Source organism: Carex rostrata, chromosome 10 (assembly GCF_964058835.1).
Source record: "Carex rostrata chromosome 10, lpCarRost1.2, whole genome shotgun sequence".
NCBI lineage: Eukaryota > Viridiplantae > Streptophyta > Magnoliopsida > Poales > Cyperaceae > Carex > Carex rostrata.
The window spans coordinates 7,031,389-7,047,757 of record NC_135927.1 but is presented as its reverse complement, the minus strand read 5'-3'; the positions used below and the strand labels follow the sequence as shown (position 1 = coordinate 7,047,757).

The window sequence follows — 16,369 nt, the reverse complement described above, 5'->3', positions numbered from 1 at the left end:
CTTTTTAAATAGGGAAATGGGGATTTTAAATAAAGAAAAATTTGGATATTCATTGGTATGAATGAATACCAATGGATGTGTGTATTCATGGTATATGTGCAAAAGCAAAAGAATAAAAAAATAAAAAGATGGAGAAAATAAGAGTACTGGCAATAAGTCCTATTGGGCGCCTTTGAGCTCGTCTCCCAAATAAAAAAATAAAAAATAAAAAAAAGGATGGAGAAAATAAGAGTACTGGCAATAAGTCATATTGGGCGCCTTTGAGCTCGTCTCCCAAATTTAGAAAAGAAAAATAACTCTTGCATATATCAACACACAAAGTCCGCGACTTGCTAACCTAAACTTGTTCCAAGCTTGGGGGAGAAAAAGGGAAAATCTCCACAAATGAGAGCTTGATTTTAGTAAAAGAATGATAGATTGATCAATTCGAGTATTCAGCTTTGCAAGTATTAAAACATTCTAGAGCTTGAAGTTTGATTAGTCAATTTGTGGGGTGAATCAAAATTTATCAAGGAAAGTCCAAATCATACCATAAAGATTCTCGAGGTTCTTGATTTAAGCAACTCATGTAAATTTTCACATTTAGGAACTTAACTTGCATTTAGAGTCCAGCCCGGTAACAAAGAACAGATCTCTGCTTGAGGACAAGCAAAGGTTAAGCTTGGGGGAATTTGATACCAGTTTAAACCTTGAATCTACTCTCGTCTAGGGTTGCAAGTGCACAACCCTATCCGTATAGTATATTAAGGTATCGATCCTCAGGGACGGTTTAATTCGATTCTAAATCACCACTTATCCTAGTTAGGTACTAGAAGTGTGAAAAGTTGAGTTTGGTTTATTTATATTTCCTAATTTCAAATGAAGATTCAATTAACAGTAATGAAAGCAGTTAAAGGTTTTAGTTTTGAATCAAAGATAAAAGGCGTTCCTAGGGTTTCAGGTTTCATCCCAAACTTTGCCTTCTCTGGACCTATCATGCGACTCGCATCATCTCTGATGCGACCCGTATGATGCGACTCGCATCATCTCTGATGCGGGTCGCATGGCCCTCGAGCAGAGCTGACATGTGTTCGTATCTAAGTTGATTTCTTGTGCGAGGCTTCAACCTGTGGCTCTCGCCTACTGGTATCTAACCTAAATTGATTGTCTGGTTAACTAGAGGTATCTACAACCTTTCGATAATAGAAATTTCACCTCTCGGCTACTATTGATCTTAGATTTACCTCAAATGCTCAATCACAATTACAAGATACATCAAGGCCAAATTACTAGAAGAGATGCTATAGACATCTAACAGTAGACAATCAAGAATCAATCAAGAAATCACAATCAAGCAAACAATGAATACTCAAACAACAATCACACAAGTTCAACATTAGATCAAAACATCATTCAACTCAAAGAAAAGGTTTGGAGACTACATCCTAACCCTAAGAAACAGGGATCTACTCAAGCATAGCAAAAGAAAGCATAAAAGAGAGAGAGAATAGGCAGATCATGATGAAGCTCAAAGATCCAAGGTGAATTGGAGAGGATCTTGCAATCTTCTCTTCTTCTCCAAGCGATCTCCAATCTCTCCCTTCTCTCTTGATCTTTTCTCTCTCCTTGAGGCTTTGAATCTTTAAATTTCGGAACTCCCTCTCTGGTAGCAGGAGTGGCCTATTTATAGGCTTTTTAAAACGAGTGCTTCAATTCTGGGCCTTTGCTGTCTGCTCTGGAAACTCGCGATGCGACCTGCATCAGGTCTGATGCAACCTGCATCGACTCTGATGAGGGTCGCATCGGCTCTGATGAGGGTCGCATCGGCTCTGATGAGGGTCGCATCGGATGTGATGAGGGTCGCATCAGATGTCTCAGATTTCAGTAACTTCCCTGATTTTGCCCGTTTTCGCCTGATTCCTGCAAAGTAAGAACCAAAACATAGCAGTACCACATTCTATGGATATTCAATGTAAAAGGCACCATTTGTTGGTTCAAAACATATATTTTTGTATGGAAACAAGTCGAAATAATAGGTCTAATAAAGTGATATCAATGAACTTCTAAATATACCTAAAATATTTATTGTACATACATTACCTAATTTGTGCATATGTAAATCTGAGCTGTCCAATAGGTGGTGTTGTCCTAATTATCAATGGACATCTCCAATTTAACAATATTGTGTCACAGACAATCGGGACCCACTTGTCAGCTACGATTTTTTTTCCCCGGCTTCTTTGAAAAATTATATTTACATAATTACACTTATTTATAACAATATCCATATCACTTGGTTTGTAGTTTCATAGATTTTTCTGTTGATTTAATAATGAAGAAAACCGGCCCAAAGAGAAATGAAGATGGGTTTTCTTCATTATTAAATCAACAGAAAAACTATGAAACTACAAAACAAAAGCCAAGTGATATGGATGTTATTATAAATAAGTGTAATTGTGTAAATATATATTTTTGTAAAGGAACACCATAACTAACCAAGTGATATCAACGACTTGTTCATGTGACCTCACAAATGGTAAGGAGATAACTTTTGAATCAATTTTTTTTTAATGAAATGTCGGTCTACCTCTATATGCTTGGTTCTATCATGTTGTATCAGATTGTGGGAGATGTCAATTGCAATCTTATTGTCACGAAACAATTTCATCGGGTCTTAAAGTTCGAAACCAAGTTCAGTGATCAACTTTTTCAACCACAAGTTTTCAAATGCTTTTTACCATGCCTCTAAACTCCGCTTCAGTGCCACTACATTTTGTTTCTTATTTCTCCAAGTCACTAGATTTTCACCCACAAATGTAAAGTATGGCTGTAGATTTTTCCCAACAATGTTACCAGCCCAATCAGCATCATTGTATCCCTCAATATTGGTATACCCATGCTTCCCAAATGTTATGCCCCTACATGGACTTCCTTTGGGATACCTAATTATTCTCATCACAACATCCATGTTCTCTTCTTTTGGATCATGCATGAATTGCCTTACAACTCCTACTGCATATGCTATGTCAGGTCGGGTATGTGACAAGTATATCAATTTTCCTACTAACTTTTGATATTGTTCTCTATTAGTAGGCACCTATCCAGAATCAGGATTGAGTTTCACATTCTGGACCATTAGTGTGTCTTCTAGTTTTCAGTCAAGCATGCCAACTTCAGTTAGGAGTTCAAGAATGTATTTATTTTTAGATAGAGAAATACTTGATTAACTACGAGACAACTCAATGCCCAAAAAGTACTTTTAAATCACCCAAATTTTTAATCTTAGTTTTTCAATCTCAATTTCATCATCTCCAATAATAATCATGTCATCAACATAAATTATTAAAATGACAATTTTACCTCCTGTTCTTTTGAAGAACATTGCATGATCTAAATCTAGCTGGTAATCATAGCTCGTCATTGCAATGCAAAATCTTCCAAACCATGCTCTTGCTGATTGCTTGAGTCCATACAATACCTTCTTGAGTTTACACACTTTGGTCCGTGACCCACGATCTATATATCCTGGTGGCTTATTCATATAAATTTCTTCTTAAAGATCACCATGTAGAAAGGCATTCTTCACATCGAATTGGTGTAGTAGTGACTAGTCAAAGTTTGTTACCAGAGACAAGATAACTCACACAGTATTTAGTTTTGCTACATGTGAAAAAACTTCTTGAAAATCAATCCCATAAACTTGTGTGTATCCTTCATCAACCAATATGATTTTATATCCATCAACAACCCCTTTTTCGTTATATTTAATTGAGTAGACACACTTACACCCTACAATGTTCTTCCTTTTTGGTAGATCTACTATTTCCCAAGTATAATTTTTCTTAAGAGTGTTCATCTCAGACTCCATTGTCTGGACCCACCTTTTATCTTTCACAGCTTCTTCTAATTTATCAGGAACTATGATGGAAGTCAGTTGATTTTTGAAGGCTCTTAAGCGTTTCATTAGATTTTTGGTACTAGTGTAATTAGCAATGGGATATTTAACATCCCTACTTGAACCATCCTCTGGTACATGCCTTTTTTGTGGTTGTCCCCTAGTTGTAGGGGGTGATAATTCAAATCTAGGTTGAGAAACACTTACTTGAGAATCCTCCTCTAGGGAAATTGGCTCCGGTTGGGACTGTTCAGGTTGAGATTATATTACTTCTTTATTTATATCATTCAAGTCAATCTATAATTCCAAGCCACTGGTTAAAGCTTCTGTAGACTTTTTTGTGTTCTCTATGTTTTCACTCGGACTTAACTACTTCCGATGGGTGTTTTTGTGATCATCCTAATAAAATTTATAGCCCGGTTTCCTATCACGTCAGATGACAAGCTCATAATCCTATCGAGTAGTATATCAAGTGTCGATCCGCATGGAATAATATTTATGGTTTTGAACAATTAAATCACAATCTATCAAAAGGCTAGACAAAATCTAAAACTTGAGAGTTGTTGGTTTTGATCTTTGTATTTGGCGAATTAAAAGTAAAATTAATAGTAAATAAAATAAATAAGATAGTGGTATGAATTCCTAGGGTTTTGGCTTATCATTGTTACTTCAATCCGTTTAGGTTTCTATTCTATGAGGGTTTCTAATCCAATTTAGTGACTTCCGCTCTCGTTCTGTCACAGTCACCTTACCTATCAATTGACTAATGTTTTCGTCACAAGGTACTTCCCACCTAGGATGACCGTTGATTATCGTGCAAAAATCACCCATTTCAGAAAATGAATGGAGAATCCCTTAGTGATGCATGGGAGCGTCACAAGGATCTTCTGCGAGAATGTCCACACCATGGACTTAGCAAGTGACTAGTTCTATAATTCTTCTATGACGGTCTATTCCCTCACTTGAGACAACTAGTAGACTCATCAGCAAGAGGAACGTTCATCAACCAATGCGTTATAAGGATTACTCAAATAATCAATGACTTATGCCAAAGTCAAAATTATTCAACATCTGGCCACGAGCCGAACATGACCACCATGCTAGAAGAACACGACGTAAGCAAAATCTCACTCCTAACTTCTAAGGTACACTAGTGAAAAATATGGAATCAGGATCGGTTATATACACATATCAGTATCGGAATCCAACCGATCCTGTTGAAGGCGATACTGATACTATCAGGATCGGTTTTATATTTTTTAAAGAACCGATCCTAATAGAAACTATTAGGATCGGTTTTTTAACAAAACCGATCTTAATAGTTGTTATCTAGATCGGTTTTTGGCTAAGAACCGATCCCGATACGTACTATCAAGATCGGTTTTTAGATAAAAACCGATCTTGATAGTATTTTTGAATTTTTTAAAAAAAAATTACATAACAACCGATCCAGATACGTACTATCAAGATCGGTTTTTATATAAAAACCGATCTTGATAGTTTTTTCGAATTTTTTTTTTAATTAAAAATTACATATCAAGATCGATTTTTATATAAAAACCGATCTTGATAGTACGTATCTGGATCGGTTTTTATATAAAAACCGATCTTGATAGTTTTTTCGAATTTTTTTTTAATTAAAAATTACATATCAAGATCGGTTTTTATATAAAAACCGATCCAGATACGTACTATCAAGATCGGTTTTTATATAAAAACCGATCTTAATAGTATTTTCTATTTTTTTTTTAAATTACATATCTAGATCGGTTTTTCAATAAAAACCGATCCAGATACGTACTATCAAGATCGGTTTTTATATAAAACCGATCCTGATGTTTTATTGAAGCTAAAAAAAATATTTTTATTTATTTGACCAGCTTCCATATATATATTGCTGGCCAGCATCCTAAATTTTTTTTTTTTGCACAGTAAGAAGCAATAATCAATTAAATATCATATACACATTCTAAATTAATTATCATACACATCTTAAACTATTACAAAAAATTCATGTACTTCATACAAAGTTTTGTGAAGCATTACATATTATAACAAGAAATTTAAATCCAAAAAAAAATTAATTAACAAACATACAAGTGACTAATTGGGCTATTTCTTCAATTAACACACATTTATGCAATATACACATTTATGCAATTAATGTAAAGCACAACAATAAAAAAATCAATAATTACCTCTTTTGCAATCACATCACTTGAGATTAAAAAAGACCCTAAAAACAAAAACAAAGGTAACAATTAGATGGAAAAACATTTTCCAATAAAAAATACAAAAAAATGTGTTTTAAAAGTATAATAATGAGAAAATTAGATAAAGCTAATACCATGATAGTTGATCGGCCGGATGATTAAGTAACTTGAGCGAGATGTCCTCAAAATTGTAAAACAATATACAAACACCATTAATTAATTTTTGAAACAATAAAAAAAATTAAAAACTTACACAATTGAGCCGGAGTTGCGAGAGGCTCGGCTTTGAGAGGAAGAGACGGAGAGAAAGAGAGAGAGAGACACGGTGGACAGGGAGAGACGGAGACAGAGAGAGAGACGCTAAGTTGAAAATGAGAGGCGCGAAATGAAAATAAGAAGAACCCTAAGCAGGGTATATAGGGAGTTATCATTAGGATCGGTTGTTTATAAAAAACCGATCCTGATACTAATTTTTTTTGGCGGGACCAACTTTGAAAAAAATAGTATCAGGATCGGTTTTTTATAAAAAAACGATCCTGATACTATTAGGATCGGTTTTTTATATAAAAACCGATCTTGATAATTTTTTTTTTCAAAATGGGTTCTGCACAAAAAATAAAATAAAAAAATAAAATAAAATAAAAATCAGGGTCGGTTTTTTATAAAAAACTGACCCTAATAGTATTTTTTTTTTTTTTTTGCTGCAGAACCAACTTTGAAAAAAAAAATAGTATCAAGATCGTTTTTTTATAAAAAACCGATTCTGATACTATATATAAGAAAGATCACTGCGGTAAACCCCACTCATATTGATGGTCTATCAACCATCAAACGGCTACCATTTATTTTCTTTTCTGTTTGGTAATGCATGTACACAGATAAATATTAAGAAAAATGTGAAAAATATAAAATTTATTTATTTGTATTTGTATGGCCAAATCAACTCTACTATGATCAATTTTGTACAATTTTATTATTATTAATGGCATCAAATTGTTAAATGGAATGCAGACCGTTCATTTTTGCATGATCATCCAACGGTGGGTCTGTAATTAAATGACATGTAATAATTTTTAAAATGATCAAGATATAACATGGAACATTAATAACGTAAAAGTGCCGAAGGCCCGACAACTGTAAGTTTTGATCCAACGTAAATTATTTACGGCCGTGCGATGTTGCTATATTGTTTTGCTTTGATGAACTAGTACAGGAATCCCGAATTGTATCAAATTTTATAATGGTGAAATTAATATGACATTCTTTCATTTTAACGGTTCTGATCGACCAAATGCTAATATTCGTATTCGTTCCTTCACAACCCCACACAACAAGGGTTCAACTCCTATGTATATTATTATATGGCACAAGTCATTGATGCATCATGCATGATTGTATAAAAAAATTAAATAGTCAAAATGACTTCAAAATGAAATATCAATGTCAAATAACTAATTATATTATCACATAAATTTTAATAATATAAATTACATTAATTTTCATCAAAAAAAATTTATAATTGAACCATATGCCATATACAACAACCATATATATATTATATTAATCACCACACTAATTACATATAACACAAATGCCTAATTACATATATATACTTCTCAATATTAAAATTACAAACATAAATATTTTAAAATATTGAAAAAAAAACTAATTATAAAATGAAATTTGATATCTCAATTTTCAAGCTGTCACTGTGCCAATTTGCTTTCAATCCGAACAGAGATTTTAGACTACATACAGTGCACCACACAAAGTTGGTTCTGCAAACAAAAAAAAATAGTATTAGAATTGGTTATTTGAAATAACTGATTCTAATACTATTTTTTTTTTTCAAAGTTGGTTCTAAAAAAAAAAAAAAAAAAAAAAAAAAAAAAAAAAAAAAAAGTATCAAGATCGGTTTTTATGTACATAACCGATCCAGATGCTATTTTCTGATATATTTTAATTTGTTAGATGTATTTAAGTTATCTGGATCAGTTTTTAGCAATAAAACCGATCCAGATACTATCAGGATCGGTTTTTATGTACAGAACCGATCCAGATGCTATTTTCTGATATATTTTAATTTGTTAGATGTATTTAAGTTTTCTGATTTTAATTTCGGTTTTTATATTTCTTTCCAGTTTTACTGGTTAAGTTTTCTGATTTTAAGTTTCTTTCCTTTTAATTTTGGACAGCAAATTTGCTGGTTAAGTTTTGTAATTCTATGTTTATTTTCTTTCAATTTCAGCAGCAGATTATAAATACTGTTTCCTCTATTATAATATACAGTTAGCGAATTTTATAAATTTGAGAGAGGTTTTATCTTTACTGTTTTAGATTGTACTTTGAACTTATCATAGGAACATCAACCTTTGTGGCGTTCTTCTTCTCCTTCGTGAATTTATGAAAATCTTCAACGGGTCGAGGGTAAGTTCTTATTATTTAGTTCTTGAAATCAGATTTCAGCGATTGGAGTTTTCCATCAATTTAATTTGACTTTTTTAGGTTGATTTCAATTTGTTCGTAAGTTCAAAGGAGTAAATCTCCTTTAAATTCGCATCACGATTTAAAAAAAAAAAAAAAAATTTATCAAGATCGGTTTTTAGCAATAAACCGATCCTGATAGTATCTGGATCGGTTTTATTGCTAAAAACCGATCCAGATACTATCAGGATCAGTTTTTATGTACATAACCGATCCAGATGCTATTTTCTGATATATTTTAATTTGTTAGATGTATTTAAGTTATCTGGATCGGTTTTTAGCAATAAAACCGATCCAGATACTATCAGGATCGGTTATTATGTACAGAACCGATCCAGATGCTATTTTCTGATATATTTTAATTTGTTAGATGTATTTAAGTTATCTGGATCGGTTTTTAGCAATAAAACCGATCCAGATACTATCAGGATCGGTTATTATGTACAGAACCGATCCAGATGCTATTTTCTGATATATTTTAATTTGTTAGATGTATTTAAGTTATCTGGATCGGTTATTATGTATAGACCCGATCCAGATGCTATTTTCTGATATATTTCAATTAATAAGATTTATTTGAGATATTTCAATTATCAGGATCGGTTTTTTGTTAGAACAGATCCTGATACTATCAGGATCGGGTTTTATAAACAACCGACACTGATAGTTCAATTATTAAGATCGGTTATTTAGAATAACTGATCCTGATAGTATCAGGATCAGTTCTAACAAAAAACCGATCCTGATAGTTCATAAATCAGGATCGGTTGACAATAAAACCCGATCTGAATAGTTTTTAAGATCGGTTTTTTTAAATAAACCGATCCAGATACTTATTAGGATCGGTTGTCCCATATAACCGATCCAGATAGGCCGATCCTGATTCCTGTTTTTCCACTAGTGGTAGATGCCCTATGTGACGTTATCTCCAGGCCCGGCCCTGGCCCTGGGCCCCAAAATCCAAAGGGCCCAAAAAAAATAATTAGTTGTATATAAGAGCCCAAAATAGTATAACATCTGTTGGCATATTAATTATTTGATAGCTAGTACAGTCAGAAACTCATAATTGTCCTAGATTGCGTTAGGCACGTGATTCATAAATTAAATAAGCAGTTACTGCATTTTTTTGCCACGTAAGCTACCCTGACACAACAGATTAATCAATAATCAGTGGTGGTATTGCACCCGCCTCACCATTGGCTACTTTGTTCTTGTCTACAACCAACAAACTGTACAGAGTGGCCGTAGCATTTTCCCTTGTTTCCATGCTACTAAAATTCAATACCTCTGCAATCTTCACTATGGTCACTTGCCTACCTCTGGATCCAAATGGGTCCATTAGAAGAAAATTGCAAGGAAAAGAAAGTCAATCCATATTGATTTGCGTAAAAGAAAGAAAGAAAAACAAAGACAGTCAAATACGCTACTCCATTTAGAAGAATCGTTGATTTGTTAAGAGAAAAAAGAGATCAACTACTAAGTATATAAATATGTACCGTGAATTGGATCATGTGTCGTGTTGTACTGTGACTAAATTAAATTTGAAAGGATGACCATGGCACGTGAAATGATCAGAGCATGTTAATCACATCAGGACATGATCACGTGTCCAAACGTGACCTATCATGTTTGGTCATGTTTAACTTTTTTTTTCATAATTTAAATTAGTTTATTTAGAATTTACCATTGGATTAATTTTTTTCACAGTCTATGGCACCAGAATCAACTACAATACCTGTATTGTTTTCATGAATGGATAGATTCAACAAGGCTGTGACAGCATGATTCTGTGTATGCAAGTCAGGTGATGTGAGTAAATTCCCCAGATCAAGGCAGCAAGGTTTATCAGGCCAAAATAACACGACAAATTCCTCTTTTCTCTTCGAGAACTATAGAATTTATGTATATATATATAAATTGAAAGAGTGTTTCGTTTTTAACAAATTAATATAGTAAAACTGAATTCATTGAGTCCGATCTAATATTATGGATATGAGTTCTTATCCAAATTTAATATGATTGAATGTGGAAATAAAAATGTTTTTCTACTGATTTTTTGGATTGCACTCAAAGTGACTGCCACATTTGACCGTTTTAAAATTGAATAGGAATCATTGAGTCATATCCATAACATTGAATCGAACTCAACGAATCCAGTCTTTCTATATTTGTTGAAAATGAGACACTCTTTCTATTTTCATATTACTAAATTTAATAATTTCTATAATAAAAAAAACTGTATCTAAATTATGAAAAAACATATGCTGCAACTTGCAACGTCTTAGTATGATAACGCAATATCATTGAAAAATTGCTTTTATTTTTCATATTTTGAATGTTGACTTTCTATTGATTAATTTAGAACTTCCTTAAATATCAGTTTACAAATTTAATAATCAATTGACATATTAATAAAAAAAAAATTGTGTATACAAGGGTCCAATTTTTTCTTGCACTCCGGGCCCCAAAATCTTCAAGACCAGCCCTGGCTATCTCTAGACTTACCACGTAGAATGCGCCAGTGGTGAATGTTGTGCTATGTGTACTATGTGAAGAATGCAGAGAAACTCACTATCCCGACGAGCCTTGTTCTAGCCGGAACTGAGATGGGGAATATGTTAACATGATAGATAATTCTTTCAAACTCGATAATCCAGTTTTAAGGAATAATCTGAATTTGTCCTACATACACAATCAAGGGGCCGCACAACCACCGCAACATTACCCGCAGAGGCAATATGATCAACCACGACCTTGCAAATCCTACATCCTACGGAAGATGGACGATTCCATCAACATGCAAGAGGGAATAAATGAATCGATTGCGTCTGCTGTGAGATCCATAGCACACACGCCACAATTATGGAAAGTCAAGTTGCTCAACCCACAGTTAGTAGAATAATAAAGTTAGTAAAATCTAATTTTAAAAATAAAGTATTAAGTCTGATCCACATCTAATTTGACTTAAAAGGACTTTCAAATGCAAACAAACTTAAACCCACGAACAAAAAGTACTGGGCTGCCATTGCAATTTTGATATCATAATACCGGTAATAAATAATCATGTATAGTTCTCCAATGTGTTCAATATGGATCAATAAGCCCATAATCTTAGAAAGCCCCATTCCAACAGTGCACGGACCAAAATAAAATGAGGCCCATCTATCATGCTTGTAGTTAATTACCATTCAATATGCCATTCTGATTTTGATTATTGGAATGGATCACTTGATGCTTCTTAATTATTTATTGTTCCATTTCGGTTCAACGTTTGAATTAGATGTATTAGTTATATATATGACATTGTAGTTAGTTATTAATGAAAAATGTTAGTTTCGTTGAGCTAAAGTAATAATGAGATTACTTATAAATATTTTTATTTTTTTTAAATGCAGGGTATCAGTTGCAATATAAGAAAACATGGCTTCCTTTTGACATCTTAACTGGCACAACTATAGATTCAGACCCGATAATCAAATCACTTGTAATAGCTCTAAACGATTCATTTCTTCTTTCTAAAGAATATAATAAAAGTAATTCTACTATTTCCTTATAATAAGCATTGATCAATTAAAAAACAACAGTAAGGTACCAAGTACCAACTGCCAACCAATAATGAAAAAAATTACTTTATCAGAATTGTGTCATTTGCCTGCATTAATGAAGCTTCTAGTGCAGTTTTGGATAAGTGTGATGAAAGAACAGTTGAAGCACTGTTGCCTCAGAATATGGCAACCTTGCCATTATCCAACAGAGGGCTTTCTGGCAGTTCAGGAGATACTTATGGCAATAAAGCCATAATTCTTATTTCCTATTTTGAGACAAAATCATAACGGCTTTTTGAACCTTGCACAGTATATAAACCTTGATGTATTCATTGTAAAGATATGAGAAATTCAATAAGGATTTTAATCAAATAAATTCCGCAATTTCTTCATAACCTTTGCAGGATTTTAGCTTAAAAAAAATTGAAGGAAAATTCCTCCAAGGTGTTTCAATGTTTTAAACATACCATAGCAAAAGGTACAAATTAAAAACAACAAGCATTCACCATATAAAATCAATAAATTACAAAAAAATATTCATCTAAATTATTCAAAATGTTCAAAGTAAATAAGCTAACAAATTTTGGAACAAGATTACAACTTCAATACAACTTCAGTACAAAATAAAAACAGAGAGTGCAAGCAAGTCTAATTATGATAGACGCAATAGATTACGACCCCTAGCTAACAAGCAATAACATTAAAAATCAATTTTTTGTAGTTCTTTTGCAGCACCAGGGACATTTAAAATTGACTTATGTAAGCAATGCAGAAAGCATATACTGGCCCAACAAAGCTACAATTCAAGATAATTTATGGTGGCTTTTAAGGCTACAACAACCTACATATGTTCTCCATTAAGCAATTGGTTCTTTTTTAGGTCGAAGCTCAATACCATAAAAAAGAAGCCCTCTCTTTGCCCACAAACCATTTACTTCTCGCACATCCAATTCAACTACATCGTCGTCCTCCTCCTCATTGTTGAATTCTCCTATCTCTACCTCACTCCATCCATCATCCCTTACTTGAGGATATCTGATAGCATTATTAGGAGTTTGCCTTGTTGGACCACTTCCAGGTTGCAGGCAAATCTTTTGCCGAGACTCTTGCTCTCCGAAGTCAATTAGCGCATCTATTGGAAGATCAAGGCCACTCGAGTCATCTTCTAGTTTGAAGACAAAGTAGGCTGTATAGTTTATTTTTGGGGTGAGAATTTTGCAACTGAACCTTGTACTCATCTTCAACCACCAAACTATTATCAACCGTGCAACTTCTGAAAACCTAATAGACAATGGAGACAAAAAGATGAAGCTGCAAGGAGCTTTATCTAAGCATGAGTGATGCATAGTAAAGTTACACAAGTTCAAAGTAATTTCTTCTTTTAAGATATTTTATTTTTCTTTTTAAAGTTCGGATGGAGACTACTAATTGACAATTCGGCTAAAAACAAATAAAAGTTGCAAAATACAATTGTTCAAATAAGTTTTGCTTGCTGTATTTATAAGTGAAATTTCTTTTATTTTATAACAATCAATATATGGTTACGGAAAAAATGGTAGCTATGATCCTATGGAGTATATTATGAAAGTCATATCTAATTACGAGCTGAACAGCATGAAATTATTATTATAATTATATGATCTCCATCAAAATATCAATGGAAGGAATGAAACTTCTTACCTAGAATCACGGTTAGGAGATACCCGTTGCCAATATTGCGGATTGTCGCCCCAAATAATTGATATTGCTGATCTTGAAGCTGATAGCATATACATCTTTGCTCCGCTTGATCTATCCAACCTAAAGCTCTGATGTTTTGTATTGTTTAAGAAATGGAAAAAAGTACATCGTGGTTTTTTATTTTTTCCATTGCAGTTATTAGACAAAATGCTTAATTTTTTTTTAATAATACCATACCGGCAGCTACAAACCATATGTGCTGTAAGACTTTCTATAATTAATGATATCTTTGGTAGCTAGTACCAAGTTTTTTCAAGAAAGAGAGAGAGAGAGAGAGAGGACAGTTGCTGTGAAGTATTTCAAAAAGAGAGAGAGCGAGAACTTGGCAGCCCCGGCCAAGCTTTTAAAAGAAAATAGAGCGAGAGATAACCACCCAAGATAACAAAATTAGCAAGATCAAATGTGGTAGAAAAGTTGTTCCAGTTTAGTAAACGTACCATTTTTCCATCATCAAGAAGTATATCACGGTTACTAAGAAGAAAGTAGAGATCTTTCTTGGAGGTGAAAACAAGCTGATCTGAGGTCCTGGAAAGAATGTGGTCTAAATCAGGGGGCAAGAAATGTTCCCACACAGCATCAGCATCTGCAGCAAAATGAAAGTTGGTCGAAACAGTAGAGCAGCAACACGCATCCCGTGGAGTAGTTAGGGAGATTATACGAGTTAGACAATCCTGCGGCAGTCTAGAGATTTCACAGCTGTTTTTAGCTCCCATTCTGAGTGTTTAACCTGCAAATAGTTTCTCTTAAGGTGGCTAATATATGGTAACAGGAAGCATCTTATAAAGAACAGTGTGCTGGCGCAATGTTACTTCAAGTAGTAGGTAATTCATGTTTGATTAGATTTCAAGTTGTTCAACTTGTGATTGATGTAGATGTATTGAAATTATGCTTTCTGCATTGCTTACATAAGTCAATTTTAAAAGGATTTGTTAGATGTATTGAAATTTGATTAATAAATTTGAAATAGCGAACTTTTTGCTCCCTATACCAGTAATGGTTAAGTGTACCATCACAGAAGTGGGTATGTGCATGCTGAGACCTAGTTTCCAATTGCCTTCGATAGGATTGGGGTAAAATTAAAATAGAGGGATTAGATGTATTAGCTTGTAATTATGGTTTCATATTAATGAAATGGACAATTTTTCCTTTTCTGAAAAAAAAAATAGAGAAAGCTGAAAGGTATATATGATATTATTCTCTATAAAAAATTGTACCATTCTTTCACATCAGTTAGGATGGAGGCTAAAATGATAAACTAGATGGACTATAGATATTTCCTTGTTTAATATTTGATACTTTACTTGAAGGCTGGATTATTAAAAGTGCGCAGTTGAGAGTAGTATTAATTGTTAGAGAACTTTTGGGGGTAAAGTGTTGCTATAAGAGAAGTCAAAAACATATTGTAACAAAAGCTATTGAAGTTTAGCAATTATTTTTACTATAGTTGATTTTATCTCCTCTTTATTCTCTGTTAAGTTGAGTTACTTTTTTTATGAGTAATGTATAATTGAATTTACTAGTGTTGTCCGTCTGGTAATATTCATAAAAAAGATACAAGTCCAAGGAGATGCTGGAAAAAAAAAAAAAAAACTAATTTTATTTTATACGTCTGCAAAATATCTATATATAAAAGAAAAAAGTAATATGAAGAATCTTTCACTTGTACTTACCAAAGCTGTCGATGTAAGTAGTAGGTCATCATATGGAATTAAATAAATCATTCGGATAGAAATGAGTCCAAGGAAAAGCTGGAGCAAGAAAAAAAAAACTAATAAAAAGCAACTATGTGTAAAATATCTATAAAAGAAAAAAAAATACATATATATGAAGAATCTTTGACTGAATTATTAGTAGGTCCAAGGAGAAGTCAATGTAAGCAGTAGGTCCCTCACGTGTACAACTTGCTTAATAAGGTCTGAATTATTGATAGGTCATTTTGCAAGTTGTAACATAAATCCCAACCCCAAAATATTGATTTTGTTTGGTTGTCTTTATCGGTCTTATATATGCAACAAGTACATGAAGCTGCTAGAGTAGAAATAAAAAGAAACTAATTAGCACAATTACATATATAAAAAATTTGTTCGGATTGAGGTATTAGATATGGTCCGTGGTGGAAGTAAGATTCTTATGAAAGATACAGCATCGTAGTAGTCATATTCCAACATAGCTGTTGTAAAAGAAATATATATAGAGAGAGAGAGATTGGCTAATATTAAAATGTTTGTTCCGGAGCTATGATGCAACCAATTGGTTTTCTGATTTTCAAAGTCCAAATGGTCGATCCAAAACATTAGATATGATCTCTATATTGAAGTGTACTTGCAGACCAAATTTTATATTTTTTGAAATTTTTTTACTATTTATTAAACTAGTTTTAAAATTACTGATTTTGATAAACAGTGAATTTTTTTTTAGTCATTAAAAACAGCGATTTTAAAATTGACTTAATAAATAGTAAAAAAAAAATCTAAAAAATGTAAAATTTTGTCTCCAAACACATTTTAGTATAT

General features: G+C 32.9%; 1 protein-coding gene and 1 non-coding gene across 2 annotated transcripts; both read right to left on the bottom strand.

Moving 5' to 3' along the window:
* Positions 1-4,682: 4,682 nt before the first annotated feature.
* On the bottom strand, positions 4,683-4,787 carry LOC144561141 (small nucleolar RNA R71). Its single transcript, XR_013513623.1, has one exon. It is a non-coding gene; the product is annotated as a small nucleolar RNA R71 (small nucleolar RNA).
* A 7,932-nt stretch (positions 4,788-12,719) lies between these two features.
* On the bottom strand, positions 12,720-14,713 carry LOC144560627 (F-box protein PP2-B10-like). Its single transcript, XM_078309862.1, has 3 exons — positions 14,294-14,713; positions 13,797-13,924; positions 12,720-13,397 (listed from the first exon to the last, which is right to left on the bottom strand). Exons 1-3 carry the CDS (start codon positions 14,567-14,569, stop codon positions 12,974-12,976), a joined length of 828 nt encoding a protein of 275 aa, XP_078165988.1. The 5' UTR covers positions 14,570-14,713; the 3' UTR covers positions 12,720-12,973.
* Positions 14,714-16,369: the final 1,656 nt, after the last annotated feature.